Here is a 26,076-nt window from a genome sequence, read left to right on the forward strand (position 1 = left end):
AGGTCAAATTTGTACTTAAGTTGAACAGTAATTGTTTATGTTCTCTGTATATTTTATAGCACATTGCAGCTCCTTTTATTAGTGTAAAAAATATTATGCTTATTTTATAGTACTTGGATCATGTTTTTAAAAATTTTATTGTAGAGGTTTATAGTTGTAGCCTTCCCTTTGTGATATACTGTTAGTTAGGTGTTCTATAAACATTTATTGAGTGCTTATTTATTCTAGACACTTTACTAGATGCTGAGTACATATAAATGAAAGGAGTTAGATACAATCTTTGCATTTGAGAAGCTCACATTGCAATGGGGCAAGAGTCATGTACAAAAAGTTTTAGTCTTTATAATTTACATGTACCTAACCATTTAAAAAATGTAACTATTAATTAAACCATTATTTCAAGGAGAGAAAAAGATCTGGTTTTAAACAATTTCCTGTGAGATACTGTTTCTAGCTGTTTATTGACACTAAGAGTGGCAGGACCAAAAGTAGACTCTGAGCTTTTGAATCCAAATTCTCAAATACATCCATTGTTCCACCATGTCTATTAACAGTCACAGTCATGGTTAATAGACATGGTTAACTGAACAACCCTGTTCAGGGTAACAGAATCATCTCTGGGGTTTTTAGAATGGATACTTGTTAGGGGATCTCCCCAGGGATTCTGATTCAATATGATGTGACCACAAATCGAACCATATCCTTTCCCATTTCGCCACCAATGTTCTCAGTTGCAAATAATAGAAGCCAACTGTGGCTAATGTGAACAGAAAAGGGATTGATTGGAAGGATTTATAGAAGCTTATACAATTGATGACAAGGTTTGAACACAAGCATTTTTGTGGAAAGATCATAAAACTACTATTAAACAGGAAAACAAACATATTTGTAAGTAGGGAATTTAATTGATTAGAGACTTGGTTATACAGAAGATGGAAAAGAAGAGAAACCCAACTTAAGATGGTGTTGGGATTAGTAACAACAGTTAGCCATTCTTACCCTTGGGCTGGAGACAAAAGGAGAAGAGGAAATGTTACTAGGTCTTAGAGATCAGGATAATCTGTCAGAAGCTAGAACCATGGCAGTCTAGTCTGATCATAGCTGGAACTATAGAGGAGATGCAACTACTGCTAGAGACACTACTGAAGACAAGGAGGAAGGAAAAGAAATAACCCAGCTTCTCTCTTCTTTCTACCCTCCAGTCTCTTTCTAGTCCCCTGACTGGTCATTCCCAGCTGGAGTCCAGCTGAGCTGGGTGCCTGGGAAGGCTGAGAAGCCTAACATAGCGCCCTATGACACTGAGCAGAGGAAGGGCAAGAAATGGATCTGAGGGCAAATGAGCCCAGAACTGGCCCATCTTTGTTCCAATCCAGGTTTAACTTTGGTAAATCATGCTCCTTCTCAGACCTTACTTCCTTCATTTGTAAACTGGAATATTGGACCAGAGACGCTAATGTGTTTGTGATTCCTGGCTAGTCCTTGAGTTGGCTCCCCATTTTACCTTAGAATATTTTAGGTAAATTAAGAAAAGGTGATGATTCACATTCACAGTTATATGGACAAATTTTTAGACCTTTTTCTGCAATGCCACATGTGGGGTAGACTACCACAAAAATTAAATGAAATGGACTCTTTTAATTCCAGAAACTGAGCGAAAAGACTTGCGAGTACTATGCGCTTTTGTGGAGGCCCTAAGTGACCTGGGAAAGCACAGTGGGGACCTGCAGGCAAGGCCTAACAACCTCCTACATGGAACCCTAACTGTGCAGTCAAGTCAGCCTGCCAGATAAGGGTTGAAATGACCCATCTGTGCAGGGGACATGATTCAAAGGTTGATGTGAGTGAAATGAAAAATTCCATCATAATGATGTGAGCAAAACACACCATCATAACTGCAGGGTCTCCAAACCATAAGAAAACAGTCATAGAGCCTGTTTCTCGGAAATTTAATTGCGTACATAGAAGAAAAAGGTTTTACTCCCCTGTTTATCCTAACCTTTAACTTTAACAACAGAAGTCAGATAATGTATAGTTCTTTTAGGATTTCAGAGAGGAACAGCCTGAGGCTAGTCTTAAGATGGTTGTCTTACTTTCCCAGACTTTCTTTCTTTAGGCTAATCTTATGATGGCTATCTCACTTTCCCGGATTTTCTTTCTTTTCTATGGTTTAAGATAAGAATAGAGGATGTTAGGATTATTGATCAATGTGGTGTACATGACTAGCTCCCAATAAAAGAGAGTAGAAAATAAAGACATTTTGCTACATGCTATCTAAAAGTATGTAGTCGTTTCTTGCTCTTATACAATTCTAGGAGCGAGCTTGCACCCGCGGCCAAGCCGTCCTTCTCTCCCCGAGAAAGAACACCATCTAACAGTCATACTATTAAATCTGTCAAGTAATTTTGTTTCACATCTACATGAATCTAATATGTAAGAAATTGCCATTTATATGTAGTTTTTAAGATTTATCCAGACAGTTCATGAAGATGCGCTGCCTATACTTGTCTTTACACCTCAAGTGGGTTCTTTTCTTCATAGAAAAAAATGTCAACATAACAAGAAGTTTTAAATGTGTATTATGAATGGTGGTTGTAGGAGACCATTTTTTTTAATTGAAAAAAATGGGTTCTTTCTAAGTCATGGTGAACCAGCTGAATAACCTGCTTTTTTTCTCTCTCAATCAAAATACAGTAGCACTTCTGTAAATTGACCACCCTAGTGACTGTCACAAACTGGCCAACATACAGAGGTGGTCAACATAAGGAACTTCCATTGAGTATATGGTGCTTGTCAAGTCCATGAAAATTAGGTTAACCTAAGGTGGTCAATGCAGAGAAGTGGCCAACTATGGAGGCTCTACTGTGTAGGAGACTCACTGTGAGACAAAAGACAAAGGCTGTACTATCACTTATGAACCATGTCAGGAGTTGCTACTTTCCAAAAAAAAGTTTTCCTTTGCTTTTGATGATTATTTAAAGTGGTTTAGACTCTTGCTTCCACCTAGGATATAGTAAGCTGGAAAGAGTGTTTCTCTCACACTAACAATGACAAAAAGTCAGATATATAACAAAATCATGACTTTCTTGAGCTTGTCAGAGAGCTAAAGTTGCAGGGCAAACAGCCTGAAGTCTAAAGAGGGATAACCTCTGGTCCCCAAGGGAGATACACATACTGCTTCATCTGTGGCTTTCATCTGCAGCAGGCAAAACTTCCCTACAAGCAGAAGAAAAGTAGAAAAGGATGGAGCATAGTAAATATTTAAAGAGATAATATCTGAGATTTTCCAAAAATAATGAAAGGTCCAGGAAGTTTAGAGAACATCAGATAGCATTAAAACCAAAACCAAACAAAAGCAAAACTCTTAAAACAAAAAGCACAACAAAAACCCAAAAACTTGCACTTAGACACATCATATTTGAATAGTTAAAAACCAAATACAAAGACAAAATCATGAAAACTGCCCAAGAAAAGAGATAATTACATATGTAAGAACAAAGATAAGAAATACAGCAGACTTCTCATTAGAAAAATGTAAACCAAAGGACAGTTGAGTGGCATCCTAAGGTACTGAAAAAAAAATGGTGTATATATATATAATTGTTGACCCCAAATTCTATATTGTGGAAAAAATATTTCAAAAATGAAGAAAAAAATTTGTTTCCAGATAGACTAAAACTGAGAGAATTTACAGATTTTGCTATAAGAAATATTAAAGATGGTTTTTCAGCCAGGAGTAATATAATACAAGAAAGGAATGTGGATATACATAAAATAGTCCAGAGACAATGATTCTCCTAGTATACTTAGAAGAATACACACAAATTTCCTCTCAAAGGATGTGCCCTTAACCTGCAATATGGCAACCGTGCTCCTACAATATGGTGCAATAGGTAACTTGAAAACTCTTCCACCAGAGAATACCTAGAAAGACTTGATAAAATATAACTTACATAAATGTATAGTTGAGCATGCACAAAAATAATGAAACCTCATGAGATCCCACAACAAAAAGGACACTGAGATCCATAGCAGGAAGCCACTGAGCTAATGCTAGGTCTGCCTTGGGTTCCCAGTAACCTATGGTAGCGTGGGTTTCTCTGGAGCAGGAGACAAGGCCTTGAGATAGTCAAGCCAGGGCACTGGTACCAAATCCCCATATAAACCTGAGAAACTTGGAAGGCCAACAAAACATTCTCTCATCAGCCAAAGGAGTAAGTCAGGGGAACAGAGCCTCTCAGGACTTTGGACTTGTGTAGGTTTAGAGTTTGCATATAGACTACCAGTCTGGGGCTGGAGGCAGATAGAAATTACCAAGAGAGTATTCTATAGCATCCTAATCTTTGGGAGCCAGGAGGAAGCAAATGCTAATCCTATCTAGGGAGATGTATCCTTAAATAAGCAAAGGAATCCACAGATAGATTAGATTAGATCTAGAAAAATATCCACACCATTTTTTAAAAGTTTGTAAAGAAAACTTGATTCCCTGCTTCCTGTTTTCCCAAACAGGTCATTCTTGCTAAGGCCCCACTGGTCAGCCACTGTTCTCATGTTCCATAACAAGTTGTTCTTTCCCATATTATAAGAGAGTTTCTTGAGAGCAGGGTTGTCTCACCATTCTTACTAGCTCTGTGCTCTTGAAAAGTGATGTAACCTCTCTACCCCTCAGTTTTCTCATCTTCATAGCAGGCAATAGCAGACATCTCACCCTCTAACCTCCTTTTCTGCTTTCCTTTTCTATTTTTAAAAACCATTATGATTACATTGGGCCTAACCAGAGAGTTCATGATAGCCTCTTGATTTTAACATCAACTGATCAGCAACCTTAATTACATCTACAACTTTCATCCCCCTTTGCCATGTAATATTACAGTGACAGGCTCTGGGGATTAGGACGTAGACATATCTGAAGGGCCATCATTCTGCCTACCACACTGGCATTAGCTCATTTGAAGAAAAAAATAAAGAGCAAACACTTATTACATGCCAATTGCTATGTTCCAGGAATTTATGTCTGTTATCGTCACCTCAACTCCATGAAGTGGCTAGTATACTTTTTCCTATTTTTCAGATGAGAACACTGAGGAGCTAGAACAAGGAATGTGGATGGCCCCTAGATGCTAGAAATGCAAGGAACTATATTCTCCCCTTAAGCTTCCAAAAAGGAGCATAGCCCTGCTATTGCTTTGTTTTTTAGCCTAGTGAATGTCTTACCTATTAAAACATAATAAATATGTGTTATTTAAAGACACTAACTTTGTGGTAATTTGTTATAACAGCAATTGCAAACCTATCAAGACAGTTATTCTCGGTCAAAATGAATTTGCTTTTTTATAAATTCTCATGGGCCATTCTCTATAATAAAAGAAGCACTTCTAGTTGGCATTTAAAAAAAAAAAACCAACAAAACAAGTAAGAAGATTTAGAAAAAAAATGGACATAAGACATTAAACCTTTAGTTTTAGTTTTCTCTAAGGATTAAGAAGTCTACCCTACCTCAGTGAGGACTCCCATCTTTGCAATTAAAGATTATAACAAGCAGTTCCACCTATAACGCTATTCTAGAAAATTACTTGTGCTGGGACTAGATTTAGCTATAACCAATCAAAAATGAGAGCTAAAGGAATATATACCTGTCTGTTTTGATGTGAAACACAGCATCTTTTTTGCCAATGTTTCGTACCAGCAGAATCTTCTGGGTGCTGTATTTGACAGGGCAAGTGGAAAAATTCAGCTTGTCTGGAAAATCTAGGATGGCTCGTGCACCTCTAGCTTTGATGGGTATAAGAAACTTTTCTCTTTCAGTAACACAGGTCAACATATGGGTGTAATCCTACAAGGGAAGTATACAATCATTATTTATAGAAAACCCAACACAATAAAGAGAACTGTGCAAGAAAAATACAGAACTGTGCCTGGTTGTATGCCAGGGATTCTGCAAAACAACTTAGTGGAAATCCACAAAAACTTCTCAAGACAATTATGGATGTACTTTTAATAAGATTCTCTTTTCTGAGGGTGAGAGAACAGGTCAAGCATTAAAACCCATGGGCCAGTAGAGAAGTTCATGATCCATGTATTTCCCAGATATTAGGGATGTAGGGTGAGAGACAGTGACAGGCAAGGCACATTCCTCTTCAGCTCAAAGGAGGGTTACAACAGTTCCCTCACATCTTCCTTCTAAACCCTACTTATCCTTTAAGCCTATGTGATAGAATGATGATTCTAATTAATGACCTCCCTAGGCCTGTACTTGGAACGTGAATTTGCAGCTCCTCCATCCAGAGTGGATCTCCTTTGCTGTGAGCTATAGAAGGTGACATAAGTTATGTTATATCAGTTTTAAGCTGAGCCTTCAAGAAACTTTGGGAATTTCCAATCTTGCTCTTGGAATACTGCCATTGGCACGTGAGTAAGCCTTCTAGCTTACTGTAGCATGTGAGCCCACATGTGCCATCCAGGACCATGCTAGACCAGTCTAGATATGTGACAGTGGCCCTCCCCACCCCTGCCAGGATGAGCACAGCTGCCTATCCAATGCATGAGTGGACCCAGGGAAGACTAGAAGACCACACATTTGAACTACAGTCTGTGAGCAGCAATAAATGTTTATTATTCCAAGGCACTGTATTTTGGGGTAGTCTGTTCTTATATAGCAATAGGGAACTGATACATAGCTCAGTTTAAACTTCACCTCCTGTGAAAAGCTTTTACTAACCACTCCAAATAAAAGGCCGAAGCCCCAGGCATCAGTATTTCCCAGTCTTCAGTCTAAATGCAACGTAAATACTGAATAAAGTTGTTCTGTCATCTGAGAAGATAGAAATAGAATGCTTACCTGCAATATAGCAAAGGGAAAGTTAAAAGTGAACCCTCCTCAATAAGCAAAACTAAATGTAGGAGGCAAGTGTTAACAGTTCCCTCGAAAATAATCCAAAAGCTCAGAAGCCAACATGTAAGAAACTTGTTATCTAACCCAGGTTTGTTTTTATTTAAGTTTTCCCACCATTTTGGCTGCAAGGCAGTTTTGATAAATATAAAGTCACCTTGAGTTTAAATTTCCTTTTGGCAATCATGCAGTAAATAGTAATAAGTGATGGAGGTTTTAAAAAAATCTCTCTTCAGACTTCAGGCATAGAGTGGAAATGAGACTGTACAGCATACAGACCTGGCCCCACACTTGAGTTCATGAGCAAGTGTGAAGCAGTGGCATCCCCAATTACTGTACTCATTCAGACATGTTTATCAAGCGTCCAGGTGCCAGCTTGGTGTCAGGTCTAGAAATACAGCTGGTTAGGAAGCGTAGACATGGTCGTGGCCCTCTTCCAGGTTACTTAGGATGGAGGAGATGAGCAGATGAACAAAGGAGGGATAATGCACAATGCATTTCATTTATAAATAACTACAAAGACAAAATAATGAGGGATGACCCATGAACCGCCTTTAAACCTGAAGTTCTCTCTGCTGCCGGAATTCCAAACTTACCCAACTGCACAGTCAGCACCTCACTTGACGTAAAGTCATCATGTCTCAAAACAAAGTCCCCAGTGAATGCCACTGCCTACCACTGTATCAAGACTCCCTACCGAGAGGCAGGAATAGGGGTTGAAGTCCAGCCCACAGCTGGTTACAGCTGCATCAGCTAAGCGGAGGGACCTTTTTCTAGCACCCACAAAGGCTCCATGTGGCCAGCTAAGATCCTGCGTCTGACCCTCTCTGCTCCCCAGCCCCATTCCTGCTCAGCCCCTTAGTCTTAGACCCAGCCTCTCTAGCCTTCCCATGGCCTGAATTTAAAATCCTGGAAGAGGCATCCTTGATGCTATGTTCCTCAATTTCTTGGTAAATCCTTTAGAACCCACCTTCAAAATATATCAAGACTGCAATTGCTGCTCCCCATCTCTCACCCCTGCCACCTGGTCCTAGCCATTCCAACTTTGCCTGGGGTAACTCCTGAGACTCTATTTCAATCCTTGCTCTCCTACAATCACGTTTTTTGCCCAAGGGCCAGAGGGCTCCAGTTAAAATGTAAATTAGCACAGGCTGCTCTTCTGCTCAAAAGCACCCCGGCTGAGGCTGGCATGCTTGTGAAGGCCCCATGGCCTGGCACCCCTGTTATTTCTCTGACCACATCTCCTCTTGTCCCCTTGTTCTTCTCCTGCAGAGTCTTTGCACATGGTGTCATCTCTTTCCCTCACCCCCTTATCTCCCAGGACTGTCAGAGTTGTCCACTATCTCACTGAGGGCCCCCGGCTACCCTATTTCCAGCTTACCTCTCCCTCTCCTGCTCCATTGCTCCCTGGCCTTCCATCCTCCTTTGGTCTTCCCCAAAGCCATCTAGTGTGTTATCTACCCTACCTACATACTGAGTTTAGTGTGTCTCCCCCTAGAATCACCCTGTCAACAGGAATCTTGCCTTTCTTCTTGCTTTTGGTATACCCAGTGCCTAAAACAAGATCTACTACTTAGCAAACATTCAACTAATATTTGCTGAATGAAGGACACTGAGCAATGAAATGGTGGGTAGAGATGAGAGATGAGAAACCAGGCACAATGCGGAGACAGAGTGGCAGGAGAGCTCTTTCACAGGGGGCCTTTTCTGAAGGGTTTCTGTGAGAGGTGATACTTCAGCAGACCTGAGAGGTGAGAGATGAACCTATGTGGGTGGATCACTCTCTGGAGCGTGATTTGGAGCCTGAATTCAAAGCAGAGCAAGGGAGAGAGGTGGCGTGGGCAGGATCTCACTGCATCTTCTAGGCCATTGTTAGGACCTGAGTCTGGATGAGTGCATTCCTGATGCTGAAAGCTGATCATGATATAACCTGGGCTACATTTTTGAGAAGGCACTAGCTACTGTGCAGCAACAGACTAAGGAGACTGTAATGGGTGGAAGGAGGCCAGTTAGGAAGCCACTGCAACTGTCCGGACAAGAAGTGACATGGACCTGAAGGGGTGAGGGCAAGTGCTGTTGTTTGGTGAGAGGGGCTCAGTCAGTGTTAGCTGTAGTCAACTTTTGTATTAAATGCAATGATTTGTGTATGATATATAGGAAATATTTCACAATAATACTGGTGACAACAACAAAAATAGATCAAGATAATTTCAGAGAGTGACGAGGGCATTGAAGAAAATAAAACACAGTAAAGGGATTATATGGGACAGGGATGCTTTAGTTTAGAATAACCAAAGAGTCCTCACTGAGGAGGTGACCTTTGGTTGGAGACCTGAACAGCAAAAGGAGCCAGGCAGATGAGATCTAGGAACACAGTGTTCCTGGCAAGGGAAACTGCAAACATAAAAGCCCTAAGGCAAGAGTAATAAAAATTAATGGACAGTATGCACGAAATTTATTGAAATTGAGTTGTTAGACTCATACCTATGCAACTGATTCTGGTTTCTAGATAGCAATGCCAGGCTCCGAAATTATGTTATCCAGACGCTGAGAAGTACGAACAGCTCTAAGCATACTTGATTTTAGAAAATACCCCAGAACTCAATAATGCAACAGTCTAGTCTGATTATAACAGAATCCCAAAGAGATAAGCACTGTTTTCACTTTTTCTTCGGAGAAGGAATCCAGCCAGCACAGGTTTTGTTGAGAATTATAAACTGGAAAGCACCTGACACATGTGAAAACAATATTAACTGAGATGCTAAAAGAAAGAACAGAAGATGCTGCCGAGTCCAAGAGGAGAGGAGATCCCGCAGTGTTTTGTCTTATTTTATTCCAAATTCACATCTCCTCTGCCTGTTCCATAAAAAATGTAAGACAGCTGAAAATAGTTTAGGAGACTAATTGAAATACTGAAGGGATGTTTTCAAGCCTTTTCAAGGTTTGAGGTTTAATCAGAATTATGTATTTTTTTCATAATCAAGCCACACACCCACAAAAAAATATAAAGAGAGTTATTTAAACACTTCCTTTAAAATGTGTCTTAATCTCTGAAGTTAGACATCTAAAATGATTATATTAGATCACGTAATACCTTGATCTACTGGATCTATAATGGTAATACCATTATACATTGCTTGACTGGCTTAAAATCAGTTCAGACGTTATGAATTGGGAAGCTCTGTCAGCCTGCAAGCCAAGGAATTACTTCAGTTGATGTACTTAGATCCAGAGCTATTGGGTCACCATTGAAAGCCAAAATACTTATTCTGAGCTCTTTCCTCTCTACTATGAGAAACTTAGCCATGAATTACTTTATGTCCTTAAATGCTAGCCTGAATGAAAATGCTCTCCAGATGAAACTTCCAAACCATTTTTTTGTCATTAGCTTTCCTTCCAAACTGCCATTCTTCCAAACCAGCAGCAAGTGTGCCAATGGCAGACAGGACTTTCTGGGAAGTGAAAAGAATGGATGTTGATTCTCATTGGCCCCAAGCACACATGCATCCTTCTGTCCTCTCAAGTCCTAGGCAAAGGGAAATGATGTCTTCACTGCAGCTCTCCACTCTGCAGCAGAGAGGGGCAAGGCCAGGGTGGTTATGCTCTTGCATCCTCTTTGTGCCTTTTCTCCACTTCTAAACTGGAGGGAGGAATGGCAACACCAGTGACACCACATATGTGTAGCACTTGGCAAATTTAATACTCGGTGAGCCATCCCTCAGGGTAGCTGAACAGTTGAGGAAGAAAAGTTGTGTTGTTGTTATTGTTGTTTTTAAGATAATTCCAGCCAGTAAGTGCAAAAACAAATTATAGAATTAGAAATTTAACCCTCAATGATCTAGGTGATGATCCTTACTAGATTATTATAAAAAACAAAATATGACAATAGATATTTTGTGCCTCTTGATTCTTGATGTGATACCATAGGAAGTACCCACATCACAGATGACGGATTCTTACAAAAACAAAAACAAAACTTAAACGTAAGTCTAACCAAGATCTAATTACCAGTTTATAGGCAATAGGACAGAAGATGGTTCTAAACAATCTGATTGGCTGCAACCAGCAAATCTTGTCTGGATCTTAATTTAACAAAATCAACTTAAAAAATTATGACTTAGTTGGGAAGAGCTGACTACTGATTGGATAGCTGATGATATGAAGGAGCGACTGCCATTTATAGGTGTGATAATGGTACCGTGGTTATGCCAACTTCAAGAGAGACAAATAATGAAGTATTTACAGATAAAATAATATGAAGTACAAGACTTGCTTCAAAATCTGCTGGGGCCAGGGAAGGACAGATGAATCCAGACAGGCTGTGTGCTAATAATCTGAAGAGCTGAGTGATAACGTTCACTGTTCTGCTCTACCTTTAGTTATGAATGAAAGCTTCAATAATAAAAGCATTTTAAGTACTTTATGGTGGCTTCCTATCCCATTTTTCATGGCTTCAAAGATCCTTCACAAGCTTGCCTTCTGCGCCCTATTATTTTCCCAGCAGCTTCCACTGTTCAGCGGCTGCTGGTACTTTCCTGAGCCTGCTGCTGGGCATATTTCTGCCCCAGGGCCTTTGTACTCACTGATCTCTCTCCTAGACGGCCCTTTTCTCACATATTTGCATGGCCTAAATTTGGCAGTTTTCTCACATATTTGCATGGCCTAAATTCGTTCTCTGCCCAGTGTCACCTCAGTGGAGAAACCTTCCCTGGCCCCTCTATGAAAAGAAAACAGAGCCCCCATAATTCTCTATCCTCTATTATGTCAACGTCTGACATTAAATTAGGTATTTGCTTATTTTTTCATCCTGGAGCATAAGCTCCATGAAGCTCAAAACTTGTTCTATTCTCCATTAGATCCCGGCTCATAGAATAGGCCTGGCGAAGAGTGACAGAACATCATTCATTTTAATTCTTTATTCGGATACTAAGCTATTAAGTTCTTCATAAAGAGAATTTCTAAGATCCTCATTAGCCCTATTTTCAAATGATATTTATCAAGTCCAGAAAGCTAAGAAGTAGTGAACCATGTGACTCACTGAAGGTACGAAACCAATGGAGAAGCACTCGTGTTAGACATCTTTTTCCTGGTTGAAGTGACAAAGAAAAAGTTAACATCTAACACGTTCATGACACAAGAAGGTATTTTAGCTCTTTTTATAAGCTTTTGTCACCTTTAGGCCATCTTCAAGTTGAAGAAACTTCTTTATATTTTGAGATGAACTTTTCCTTACTTATTTAAATACTTACTGAGCCCTTCCTATGTGGGTACAGTGCTAAGTAAGCACCGGGGTTTCAGGGGTGATCAGACTACAACTGGGGAGGGATGATTCCAGGCAGGAGGACAATAAAATCCTGGTCATTAGTTTTGCCAACAAAAATTATTGATCGCAGAAAATTTTATGATACCTGCATTTTAATTCAAAATGCCGGCAACAGAAAACATATTCACATTTTCTATTCTTCTTAGACTACAATTTTTAAATTTCATAGTAACAAGCCAGAAAAACCATTTGGACAACAAATTAGAAATTTTCTTCAAACATAACTGAGCAATCCAAGTGTATCACTGCAGCTTTCTCCAAAGCATGCCGCCATTTCCGCATGACAATACTGGTGCTTTTCTCCAGGAAGTACTCTGTTTTGCAGTCCCACAAAAGCCTACTATTTTTCATTCTCATTTTAATAGTAAATATACAAATTTAAGAGGTCAAGAAAAATGTCAGGCTTTGGGATTTTACAGTGTTACTTTATGATAACATTGACTATTAGATTTCCACAGTGCATGATCTGGACGCTGGGATTGTTAGATTAATGACATAACAAATCAGTTTTTCAAAAGTCTGTATGAAGAGAGATAAGGAAAGCCAAAATGAATTTGCTGCACCTGTTTTCTGAGTATTTGGCATTCTTAACAAGTTCTATCCCCAGGAAGCCAGATTAATAGATGACAGGGAAAAAAATATAAATTGCATTATCATCTTCGACGTGCTAATATACATGGGTGCCGAAAATCCAATTGCAAGAGGACTGGCTTATTAACTGTGGCATGCTACAATTTACATATCTCACCCTCCAGATGTGAGAAGGGTAAATGAGAATGGAGTGTGCTCAGATCAGCAGGGGATAAGGAAGAGGGAAAAAATGTGTGTACTCTGGCTATCAATTTGCCAGAGTGAAGAAACAACGACACAGTGCGATGATTGACTTTTATTTTTCCTAAAATAAATGTGGCCTTAGTCACTCCTCGGCTGCATTCTGGAGCAGCCCAGAAGACAGCACCCCTGACCCTCACTGGTCATTCTGCCCATGGCCCTGTCGACTTCCCAACAGTGAGGGTGATTACAGACACCAAGTACTAGTCTTAGCCAGCAAAAGGAGAAAAGAACTCTTGCCTCTAGAAAAATGAATTTTATAAGTTACACAGAGCTTAGAGTCCATGTCCAACACAAAATCTTACTTAATGTAATCAAAACTGGCTTGCTAATTTCTTCATCTGTAACCATGATTCTCACTATGTCTCCTCATACATTCAGGATAACTTTCAAAATATTTAGATAAAGGATCAGTAGAACAACATTTAACTTAGTTAATTTTTTTTTTTTTTTTTTTTTTGAGACAGAGTCTGACTATGTTGCCCTTGGTAGGGTGCTGTGGCGTCACAGCTTATAGCAACCTCAGACTTGGACTTAAGTGATTCTTCTGCCTCAGCCTCCCAAGTAGATGGGACTACATGCGCCTGCCACTACACCCGGCTATTTTTTTGTTGCAGTTGTCATTGTTGTTTAGCAGGCCTGTGCTGGGCTCAAACCCAACAGCCTCAGTGTATGTGGCCAGTGCCCTACCCACTGAGCTATGGGTGCTGCCCAAATTAGTTTATTTTTTAAATTAGGAGTTTCCCAATAGATATACAATGTTGGATAAATGGAATGGTAAGAGAGAATAAAAGAGCTAGCAGTAAAATAAACAGCCACAAAATATAGGCAAGCTGCAATCCTCAAGGGAAATGTAGCCTTTCGTATTTACATAGTAAATACCAATATAGCTAAAATACATTTCAACTACTTACTCACTGTATACACAAGAAGTAATAAAATCTCTCTCTCCATCTCTTTCTTTCTCTCATTCTCTTTTCTTTAGGTTTTGATTGTGGAAAGTTTAAAGCAGAATAGTGTAACAAACACCCAAATATTAGGGGTTATTATACCCATCGCCCAGATTCAACAATTATTAACATTCTTTTATTCTGGTTTTATCTACACATCCACTCACTACCTCCTCTATTGTATTTGTATGTGTATAAACACAAATATTAAATGTATAATTTTGACAAATGAATTCAGCCATAAATGTAATCATATACCTATCACAATATGGAACATTCCATCCCCTCAAAAGCCTCATGTATCCCTTCTCAGCCAAACTACGTATAGGTAAAACAATATTACCCAACAGAAGACATATTTTGTCCAGCACAGAAAAAAGAAATAACAAAACCCCGCTCCCTGATATCTGTCATGCTTTGTATTTCAAGTCCCACAAAGTCTTCTAATCAGCTTCCTACAGAAATAACAGTATAGGAATCTAATATCCAAACTAAATCCAAAGATCATTCTCTTCAGAAACAGTTTTTAGAACCTCCAGGAGAGAGAGAAAGAGTGACGTCTACAATATATACCAAAAATCCCAACATCTGGAATTATTTATCTTTTTAGTTATTTCAGTATTACTTCAAACAAAATGACAAGTCCATAAACACAACCCAAGATATAAATAGTAACACCACAAAGTGCAAAATAATAACAGCAGTATTATTATGATGGAGTTTTTAGCCACTTACTATGAGTACATGCTTAACAGACCACATTAAATTCTCTATCCCTGCTCTTCAAAAAAATAGTAACAATGGCAACAGTAGCAGGAATACTGAACTGGGAAGGACATTTACAGCAGCTAGTATTGGTGGTGGAGAGGCAGAGACCCCAGCTGGTGTGGCTGACTCCTCTGCATGCTCCTGATTCCAGCCATGATGGTGCAGTGCAGATAAGCACACAGGCTATTAACATTGTATACAGCCTATATTTTGTTATGCCTATTTAAGTCTTGTTCTCCATCCTCGCTGCTGCAATCATGCTGGTAAAACTCTCTCCTCCTCCTAACTAGTCCCCACTTAGGCCCATAGAGAAGAAAACTTGACCAACAATTCTGTGCCCTACAGAAGGGCTGGGAAGAAGCCTCCACCCTTAGCCCCCTTACCTGCTCCTTCTGACTGAGGGGAATATGAGGATGGGCTAGATCCCTTACAGTGATGGTGGTGCTGAAGGAAAATGGCCTCTTCCTTTTGAATGCAGACTCTTCCTAGCCTGCTTGTGTGCAGACAGGTGCAAGCAGACCAGGCAGGTCTCTGCTCTCAGTAATATCCTCTTTGCTGGAGCTCAGGTACAGCTAATCAGCATTTTATAGAGGACCATTTATCTACTAGTTATTGGGGAGTGGGAACCCTATCTGGGCCTTAGGTCCTGGCCACATTATCTGCCACAAATGAGGCTGATACTATGACCCATATCTGGGTCTTGGGACTCTTTCTTAAACAAGTTAGAATCAAGGGATGAAAGCTATAATCAGCAAGGGCCAGAAACTTTCCAGAAACTATAATCTTTATCCTTTGTCTGAGCTCGTTGCATCTGTGCTACAGCTCTTCCTTTTTGGTGTCTTTCTAGCGATCTACTCAAATATAAACATACTGGGGTGGGGACTGGCCGGGGAGAGGCACGTGTCCGGCAAGATTATCCTCTCTTACACCCTGGCTACTTACAGCTCATATAAGCCGGCAACACTGTTTGACAGTTCTCTCCTCATTCCCAGCAGTGCATCATCCCCTTCTCTCATGTGAGCTCCCATCGCCACCTGCATCACCACTACCCCCATCAGTACCATCAGGGACAATATCGCAACCACCCTTCAATACCAACAACACCACCAGCGCCAACATCAACATTTTTGTGAATGTTCAAAATTAAATCACCCACTGTTAGTGGAAAGTGTTTAACCAGGTTCTTGATATTACCTTATTCTCCTCTGGCATGAAGAGGACTCGAAATATGGATGGCACTCCTGGGGCCACTTTGTGTCCAATATCTTTGGGGCTGATTACTTTAAAGTAAGGTGAACTTTCCTCAACAACTTTCACCAGTCTTGGAATCTGCAGGGAAAACACACAATGATGGCCATTGTGCATGTGAAAAAGCAGAAGAAAAAGCACAGGCTTTAGAGTTGAACATGGACTGACATCTCCATCAACTACGTACTCAACATGTGACCTTGATTCAGAATTCAGTTTCCTCAACTAAGAGAGATAGTAGTACCTATCCTTATCTTGTACAAAGTAAGCACTCAATACATTTTAACTGTAATTTTTATTGCTTTCAAAAAATTATTCCAAGTCTTTGTCCATTTTATTATTTAAATGTGACTATCTTCAAAGGCTAACTGCCTAATCAGCTAAAACCTCACCCCCATGGTGGAGTTAAGTTGGATTTGCTAAAATCTGAGAACTGCTCCGGGAGAAGAAATCACACTGACTGCAGTCCTTCTATGGGTCATCTACTGTACATGATGCCACTTTCATCCTCCTGGTGACCTTCAAGCTTCATACTCCACCAAGCAACGGGGCTGGCAATCCAGTCCCAGCCTCACTCTACCCTATGGGATGGTAATGAGGAAACATACTAAGAAGCAAGATCAAAAAGCACAGTGGGATATCCCCCAGGCCAGTCTCAGCAGCTCCAAACAGCTCCATTTTGCTAATGTCTTAGTTCCCTGCTGGAACCCAGATTAGTCTGACCCTGGAGTCAGGGTTTTTGTACCCCAAGTAGAATCACCCCAGCTTATGGAGTGCTCACAGCTTATTATCACCCTGTGTACGTGAGAGAGACCAAAAAATAATGACTGGACAGGCCCCATCTTTTGTACTCCATGTCAGTGAGGAAGCATATAAAAGGAGAATGGCACAGAAATCATTCCTCAGTGCCCCATATCTCTCCTGGTGGTTCTTCATGAAACCACCAAGTAAGTAAAGAAGCAGGTTTACATCAGCCACTCCACATGCGTGTCCTGGAGTAACTCCCCTGAGGACAACAAGCCTGCCTGGCCTGGAGAAAGCTGTCTACTTGTTAGCATCTTGACATTCCTTAGATGGGGACCTTCTTTCCATGGAGCCAGCACTCTGGCTGCAACTTTCCGAGAGGTGTCGGGTTATCTGTGAAAACTGTCTTCCCTCTGGCAGACAAAGCATACACTTGCCTTTTACCCTTGACTTGCTCATATATACCCACTGATGAGAATTTCTCATTTAGGGTCAAGGAGGGGTAGCCAAAGGGCCCTTTGGACTAGCTCCTCTCTGCCTTTAATAGCCAAAAAGCACCTGAGCAAGAGTCAAAATACTAGAGAAAGGGAAAGGGAATTGGAAATGAGAGCGGAACTGGCTGGCAGGCCTATGTGAAAGATGGAGCCCTCACATCTATGTAAAGCTCCTCTTCCTGAGGTCTAGGAACACAACGCTACACACCCTGGGGTGTTTTCCTCCTTGCCTACCCCTTTAGCTTGTCTCATGAGCTTTTCCTGCTAACACTACTGCAGCAGAGAACTAAATAAAACATTTTCTCCAGAGCCTGACTTTGCTGTCACTAAATCACCCCATTGATCTCTGAAAGGCATCACTGATTCCTTTAATGAGTTCCTGTCTCAAATACAACTGCAAGTCTTCCCATTTACTCTGGATTCTTGCACAGTCTTCACTTATTTCCTCTTTTTTCTTATAGCTAGAACTTTTTGTCTCCGCACTCACAGACTCGACTCCTGTAAGTATTCCGTCTTGTCTTGACACCTGAAGTTTAGCATCTTTCAGACACCTTCCTCCCCATCTGACTACTTTTCACACTTAAGTATGCTGCGTGCTGACCTTATACATTATTATTTCTTTCATTACTGTTAGATGTCAAGAAAATCTTTAGGCATTTAATACTTTTTCTTGAAATAAACCTCTAATTTATCTCTGAAGAAAAAGGTACAAGGCTGGAGAAGAAACCCTCAGTTGCCGTCACAGAAGACAAGAGACAAGATACAGGCAGTGAGAGAAGCCTTCCAGGACTAGCTGCAGACAAAATCTGAAGGCTATCTGATGTAGAAGGGAGAAGACCAAAAAGGAGGAAAGGGATCTAGATTTTTTAGGAAAGTCATTTTTTTTTAAGGCACAATTTACAGAATATAAATGCATCACAGACTATAAAAACACACATAAATACTCAACAACTGCAATTTTTTTGAGTAGGGTTTAGATCTTGAATTGGGGAAGTGGTGTCTTTAATGAAAAACACACGAATATTAATAGTAATTTCCCCGTCTTAAGTGAAAATCTGGCCCAACTCGTCATACATGAGAACCATATGCCGTTCACCTGGTCAATCCCTTATTCAACAAGAATTTAGCGCGCATGTTGGGAGTTCACTCTTTGTTGGACACTGTAAAAGGACTGAACACACAGCAACAAGCAGACATAGCCTTGTCTTCATCGAGCTTACAATCAAAGGCCATGTCTTCATATTACTTTTTCCTAAATCTACCGAATTAAAGAACTCTAAGATCCTCCAAGATCCAATTTTACTTAACCCTCTCTCACATATACTGGAGAAGTTCACCTCCCCCAGTGAACATACTTACTTTGTCATTGTTCCTCAAAACCAGTGGAACTTCATAGACTTCACAGGGAGTGTAGTTCTGAAATATAATCTCTGATGGAAAGGGCTGGAATAATGTTTGATCCAGGTTAAGTCCTGAAAACTGTAGTTGAAAGAGTAAGTTATTCATATAGTCACACAGTGGCAAAAAAGACTGGGAAAGATAAGAAAATACTACATAGACCTGTGGATATTAAAACTAAGAACATGGAAAACACTCAAAAAGGGATAACCATTATAAACATTCATAGTTATACTTAGTGAGATTATTGTCACCAATTTAACATAGAAAATTAAGCTAATGAGAACATCAACACTAGAAGTCAACACTAGACTTCCATTTCCCGTAATTATGAAAGAGGAAATCTGAACCAACTCCCCTATGAAAATACCAGAAAAGCTATCAAGAAATATTTGCTTGGAAACACTAGAGAACTAATAAGATAGTTAAGAATTACTGGTTAGAATCCAGGAGAAAACAGATAACTGGCGTGGTGAATGGAGACAAGAGAGAAAATGGGGCTAATTTTTCCCTCTGTGTACTAGAGTAGGAAACGGGGGCAGGGGAGATGAGGCATGTGGCAAAGCTTTCTATTTCCTAATACATTTTTCTGTAAACCTAAAACTTGTCTTAAAAATGCTAATTAAAACATTAAAATTGGAAAGAAAGAAACAAACATGCCATTATTCTCAGATAATAAGATTTTTTTGCATAGACAATCCAAATAAGCCTATAAAAAATCATAAATGTCTGAGGAACAAATAGAACAACAGACATGCAAAAGACTTCTGTAGGGAAAACTATAGCCCTTCCCTGAAATAAATTAAAGATGTCAAGAAGTGGAGGGATACAGTATGTCCATGTATTAGAAAAATCCATTTTGCAAGAGTATAAATTCTCCCCAAATTAATTTCTAAATTTAATGCAATCTTAATTAAAACCTCTCTACTCAATAAATTGATTCTAAAGTGTATACAGGAATGCCAAGAACCTAAAGTAGTCGAGATACTTCTGAAAAGTAATAGAGAAAATACCTTTAATGAAGAACAAAGTAACCTGTTTCATTAGATATCAAGACTTAAAAGAAAATATATAATAATTAAGATACTAAGTTTTGGAAAAGGATTAACAAAGTGATTAATGGTATCAGTAACCCCAAAACATATCCTTGCATATATAGACACTGAATGTTTGACAAAGGAGGCCTTTTAGTTCAGGAGCAAAGAAGGGACTTTTGCATAAATGGCATTTAACATACAATATAGACTCTGCATGGGTCACAACTGGTAACTTGAGCTTCCCTTCTCCCCTAAATAACCAGGGTTGAGAGAAGATGCCCAGGAAGAACATCTGCAACTTTAGATCTTAGGCAAGGCTTGCACTGCACAGTTCTCCAAAGCAGGTGCCACACCGTAAGGCGGAAAACTGCCAACCCCTCATTTGGAATAATAGGAACAGCAACAAGAAATTCCCTAGATACCAGCTGGCGCCATGGAACAGCAAGGAAGGCAGGGTCTAATTAAAAAACTCACAAATATGCTTATGGACAGGAAGCAGTCTGTCATTGAGGCAGGTTAGAAGAGAGGGGCTCTGAATCCTGAGAATCCTTACAGACACAATACTACTGGTTGGGGGAAGAAAAAGTTAACTTATCCCCCTTTGTCTGATCCCATCCCCCTTCCAAAGAAATACACACACTCACACACAGAGTTTCACTGAAAATCATGAAAAATTCCAGCTGGTCTGAAACAATACACAGGCTCTGCCTCAACATTAACTGCCTTAAACGAGCAGCCCTGAAAGAATCCCCTTCTTTCAAAGATGGGTAGTATAACAACAATAATCATCATAATAAATCAAGCCAGGATCTATAGAAAACACTAAAGGCAAAAAAGAAGAAGAGGATCAGAAAAAAGAGCAAATTAAGAATATCTAATCAGAAAGTTGTTTCCATGAAGCAATCAAAATCATAACTATACCATTTCATCATAAGCTCAAAGAACACCATGGGGGGAAAAAGTCAAGTGGCACATAGCAAGTATTTGAGAATGTGGGGAAGATTTAAGCAATTAGAAGCAATTTTAAAAAATCCATGTTTTCACTGAATAAATATTGAGTTTCTAATATGTGTCCAGTTCTTTTCCATATACTGAGTATATAGTAGTGAACGAAAATAACAAAGCCCTTATCTTCATGAAGCTGACATTCCTGAGAAAATAGAAAAAAAAAACCCAGAAAAATGTAATATGAGGTCAGGTAGTAAATAGGCTATGAAGAAAACTACATCAGGACAAGGAAGGCCAGGGGTTTGTTCTTTCAGTTGGGTAGTTAAGGGAAGATCTCTCTGAGGAGACGACTTCTAAGAGACATCTGAAGCAAGTCATGCAAACATCTGAGAGGACAGCACTCCAGTCAGAAGGAACAGCAAGTGCAAAGTCCTTGAGGTGGAAATTATCTCTCAGTTGTTGAAAGGCAGCGAGAGGGAAGTGCATTTGGGGGAGTGCAGCTGAAGAGTGGAAGGAAGAAGGAGGTGAGACTCAATGGTGTAGGACTTAGGAGCTATGGTACCGAGTTTAGATTTCATTACGAGAGCAGTGGGGAGCCACTGGATGGTTTTAAACATGGAATTAACATTTTCTAGATGATAATGATACAGAGCACCTTTACTGCTTTATGATAATGGGACAGGAGGGAAGGATGAGAGGGAAATAAGGCTGTTTCAGTATTCTAGATGATGGCAGCTTGAGCTGGAATGGTGATGGAGGAGGTGGTGAGGAGTGGTTTGATTAAAGACATATTTGTGAAGGCAGAATTTATGCCACTTGCTATTGGATTATAAAATATGAGGGGAAAAAAAAAGAAGCATCAGGGATAACTCCAAAGTATTTGTTTGAGAAAACAGATAAGTGGAAGTGCTATACCAGAGAAAGAGACAAAGGAGAAAGATCAGACTTTTAGGAATCGAATGTAAGGCAACAATTAGATCCTAAATCTATTATGCTTGAGCTGAGTTGAATATAAATCCAGAGTTCAAGGGATAGACTGTGACAGAAGATATAAATATAAAAGTAATCTACAAAAAATAGAATTTAAAGGTGTATTCTTTTTTCTTTTTTTTAAAGCTGTATTCTTAGAAGAGACCACTTAAGGAGTAAACTTAGAAGAGAAAGAAATCCAAGTACCAAATACTGGAAGATCTACTATTTAGTGATCAAGATGGAGAGAAAAAATCCAATAAATAAGATAAACAAAACGAAACTGGTGAAGTAGGAAGAAAACCAAAGATGTGTAGCTATCTCAGATGCACATAAATAAAAAGGTACAAAAGCGAGCCATTAACTGGGTTAAATGCTGTAAGACAACCCAGGTCTGCTGAGCCGGTCAAGAACAAAGTTTAAGAATAACAGTACGTAAGTCAATGTGGGGGATGCGGAGAATAGCCTGATGAATGTAATTACAATGAAATGGAAATGAGCAGATGTTAAAAATGGATCAGCGAGGGAATACAAGATGTGAAAATGCAGCCCAAGAAGGTTCAACATATTCATAATTGACATTCTTGAGAACCAAATGGTATTAAAAAATACCTGACAACACACACACACAGTGCCTCAGGAGAAATTTACTCATACCCTAATAAAATTACTGGACATTAAATGAGAATAGATAATCTTTGGCTAAAAGATTAAAGTAACTATGGGGGAGAGATCAAGCTGGCTGCAGTCTTCTAAATACTATCATTTAGAGCTAGAAGATAGTGGGTAAAATGCCTGCAAAGCTGTTATGTAAATTTATGACCCAAGAACTCCATATTTAACAAATCTATGGTGCAGTATAAAGGCAATATGCAAATTTTATCAAATACATAAAACCAAAGAAATACACTTTCTATAAGCGCTTCTTGAAGAAATTAGTAAAGGATAACTGTCACCCAATTAAGAAATAAATGGTTAAATCCCAGAATATATATATATATATATATGTATAAGGCCAACTGAGTTGAGAGAGGAAAGAAGAGAAAAAATACACGTAGTAAATCATCTGATTTCCTCATCCTTCACGGCAGAAGACAAAATACGTTAAAATACACATACCAACAGTCCTCATCAAAAAATACTCATAGTCTGATCTTAGTTATGTTTTCAGAAAAAAGGAATCAGCCCTTAATTCAGAAGAATTAGCTTTGGAAAAGCCATGTTCCCGTCCCTCTAATTTGGAGAGTGGTTGTAGGGAAGAGAAGAACTGATTAATAACCAGAGCTAGCAATTCTCAGAAGAGCGAATTTTTTGCAGATCTTGGACAGAAGAGACGATGATGTAGCAGCAAGAGCAAAAGAGCCTTGGGGACTCATTGCTTATGTGAAATAATAACTCAGAAAAACTCTCCAGAATGTCCAGAGAATCCTTGAGAGGAGGCTAGCAGCCAGCAGCCCAACTGATGGAGGTTTATGCCATAATTCGTGCACAAAAAAGTGAAACACAAAATTTAAGAAATTAATTAAAAAGCCAAGAATCTATGGTATACATTAGAATATATAAACATGTTTAAATAGCAGTTCTTTAGAGACTAAAGGATATTATCTGTAACTGGAAATGAGCCTGAATGTACAACAAATGCCTACTTTAATAAACAATTCTGCCTTTTATTTGTAGAGGACAGCTCAGATAAGGAAAGATTTCTTGTTATGCTAAGAAGATAACTTAATTGGGCTTGGCTTATGTAATTCTTAGAATTTCTCCTAACTCATGAAGAATAATGTCAATTAGTACCCAGATGGAGCTAAGAAAGAAGTGTAACTAGTTAAAAGTTATTTTAAATGAGGTTTGCACTTATTAATTTCAATTTTCACCATACCAAATCACAGATACCAAAATAAATGGGGATTTAAATGGAGTCTATCAAACAAACCCAGTAAAGGATTCTCTTAGTCAAGAAGTAATAACTTTTAATTAGTTACTGTTTTTCTACAAATTTCACGTTTTTTCAGGGTCCACTTAATATGTGAGTATGACGGAAAGCCGGTACCTTTTGATGGGTTGTCTCCCCCATATCTAAGAGCTCGATGATCTGTGGTCGGCACACAAAATGAGTATTTGCCAGTTTCTGCTCTGTGGTAAGGGACATTTCCTTAAGGAACTCTGAAGGTGTGAGCTGGAATTTAAAACCGGAACAGCCAAAAATTCATAAGTGGTTAAAATGTTTTCATAAGAGCTAGTAATGAATAATTTGTGTTTGTAACTTTCAGGATAATTCGAGAATGCCACTAAGTTCCCTTATAAAATATTAAAAATAACTAAATTATACAAGAGAAGTACCCGTGCACTTTGAGGTCTTTGCACAGTAATTTAAAATGACATGTGGTTGCTGTTTCCTTATGATTTTGAAGGAATCACACAAATGAATCTGAGAGGAAAAAGTCCAGAAATTGTACAGGAACATGTCCAAAGAGCTTAACATTTATGTTCAAAAGAGGCATCTGAGCATAAAACTCTGTTTGTAAAGTCATTTAAGGGCTTCAAAGATAGGCAGTTTGAAATAGTTGTATTTCTCAACTAAGTTACAACATGCAAACAAAGCTTTTGGGTGTTTATTACATTAAGGAGAAATCTTATAAAATGTAAAGAATCTTAGAAGTGTGATTGTACTACTTAGGAATGACTTTGAACATTTTAGAAATCACAAATGCACATTTAGATCTTGTTTTGCAAGAGCCCTGAAGCTAATCATCAGATCCAGCCGCCAGTTATATTCACATATCCAAATAAAAACACAAAATTCTTTGACACGTTCCAGTGTTATGAGATAAAAAAAAAGTAACCTATCATTTAAATAAAACTAACCCAACAAGGGATTCGCTAGCCAGAATCAATCACTATGATTTACTTATTGCTATTCTAAAATGTTCATTTTGTTCCAGGGCCTACTTTATATGCAAGGAGGTTATGGTTATCAGCAGCTACATAATGCTTAAGCATATGCCAAGGTTTTTACAAACATTCAGGAGTATATAATTTAGCTGCTCTAATTTTTCCTGGGGTTCAAGTTGGTGCAATTCAGGAATGCTTATTTTTCTACAGATTTAATTTCTGTGATGAAATTCATTTAAACAAAGGCATATTTCTAATATAACTTTCAACTTGATTTTTAGGTAATTTTTGATTAAACTTGGATTAGAATAATAAGTGTTAAGAGGCATCAGTTATATTATGACTTAAATTAAGGGGGTCTTAAAAGCAAAAAAGCAGAAGTTTCTTTAAATATGTACCAACCACCACCACCATGAAAGAGAATGATGATTGATTTTATTTTTCTGATTGAAATGCTACTCAAGATTAGTTTTAAAAATGTAATGAATACTATCTCTGGCACTATACATTTGTATTAATATTTTCTACAGCATGTGGTTCATACTGTAATTCTCACCAAATCTTTATAAATCATTAAAACTATAAATATATTTTATTTTAAAAAAGAGAAAAAATTACGAATTTTTCCTTGGTAACAATCACTATTCTATGTTCTACAAAAATACAAATAAAAATTACTCTTACCGCTCAATGGATAATAAATTATCAAGTTGAATTCTATGAAATTCTTATATCTATTTTTGAAATAACCAATGACAGTTTTACATGGTTCTATGTGTACTTTAACAGTTTAGAAAACCTTAATAGTTTGCTTTTATAGGCTTACTTCAGCTGATTAATTTAAGCAATTCAAGCCTCTACTTTGAAGTACGTATGTAATTTCAAAACTTCTCGGTCATTGAAAGGTGTCTAATCTCTTCAGCAAGCTACCATTCTAACTAAAATGATGTTAGTCAGTCCGTAATGCTGTTTGATGTTCTGAGAAGGCTAAGTAGCAACTGTCATTCTCCTGAGGAGACATTATATAATAAGTGTTTTATATAGAAATTCCCTGACATATTACCATTTGGTTTACTTCTTCTTCTGTAACCACCTTTGGACTCATAGGTGGTATAACTTTGCTTGGGAATCCTTTAAGCATGTTGACCAATGCCATCTGGACAGCCCCCATGGACTCTTCAAGTCTTCTACTCATCATTTTTAGTTATTTTGTTTACCTAAGAGTAGAAAAAAAGAGTTTTAGAATCCAGCTAATTCCTGAATATAGGTCACAATTTCTTTTTGTGTTTTTAAGCTTTTTCAAATACAGGAAGGTTTAAAAAATAGTCATCTTCAAAAATCATCTACTTACAACAAATATCTTAACAAAGAATTCTATTCCATGTGACTAGTCGAGGTTTATCCTCCCAAAGACTGGAATCCAATAAGCAGACTACAGGATTCTAGACTAAGCTCAGAAAGACATAGAAATATAAGCCATTCTTACATTTTGCTACTTTCATCTTCCCAATGAGTTAAATACGTGCAATAAATATATGCAATAGTTTGCTGATTCATCTGCCTATTTGAAAGTTCTTGCTCATGACAA

The 26,076-nt window shown here is 38.7% G+C and overlaps 1 protein-coding gene across 2 annotated transcripts in view; it reads right to left on the bottom strand.

Annotated features, from left to right (window-relative positions):
* The window catches only part of HYDIN (HYDIN, axonemal central pair apparatus protein), a 304,707-nt gene extending 279,021 nt beyond the window's left edge, over positions 1-25,686 (bottom strand). For both annotated transcript variants that reach the window (XM_012806119.1, XM_003791377.2), the window contains exons 1-5: positions 25,552-25,686; positions 23,647-23,772; positions 18,604-18,723; positions 15,953-16,087; positions 5,631-5,830 (exon numbers count right to left, since the gene is read on the bottom strand). In XM_012806119.1, coding sequence (XP_012661573.1) covers positions 5,631-5,830; positions 15,953-16,087; positions 18,604-18,723; positions 23,647-23,772; positions 25,552-25,686 — 716 coding nt within the window. The remainder of the gene's footprint in view (positions 1-5,630; positions 5,831-15,952; positions 16,088-18,603; positions 18,724-23,646; positions 23,773-25,551) is intronic.
* Between the last annotated feature and the right edge of the window lie 390 nt (positions 25,687-26,076).

The sequence above is a fragment of the Otolemur garnettii genome, unplaced genomic scaffold (genome assembly GCF_000181295.1).
Source record: "Otolemur garnettii isolate 467f Iridium unplaced genomic scaffold, OtoGar3 scaffold00047, whole genome shotgun sequence".
Classification (NCBI taxonomy): Eukaryota; Metazoa; Chordata; class Mammalia; order Primates; family Galagidae; genus Otolemur; species Otolemur garnettii.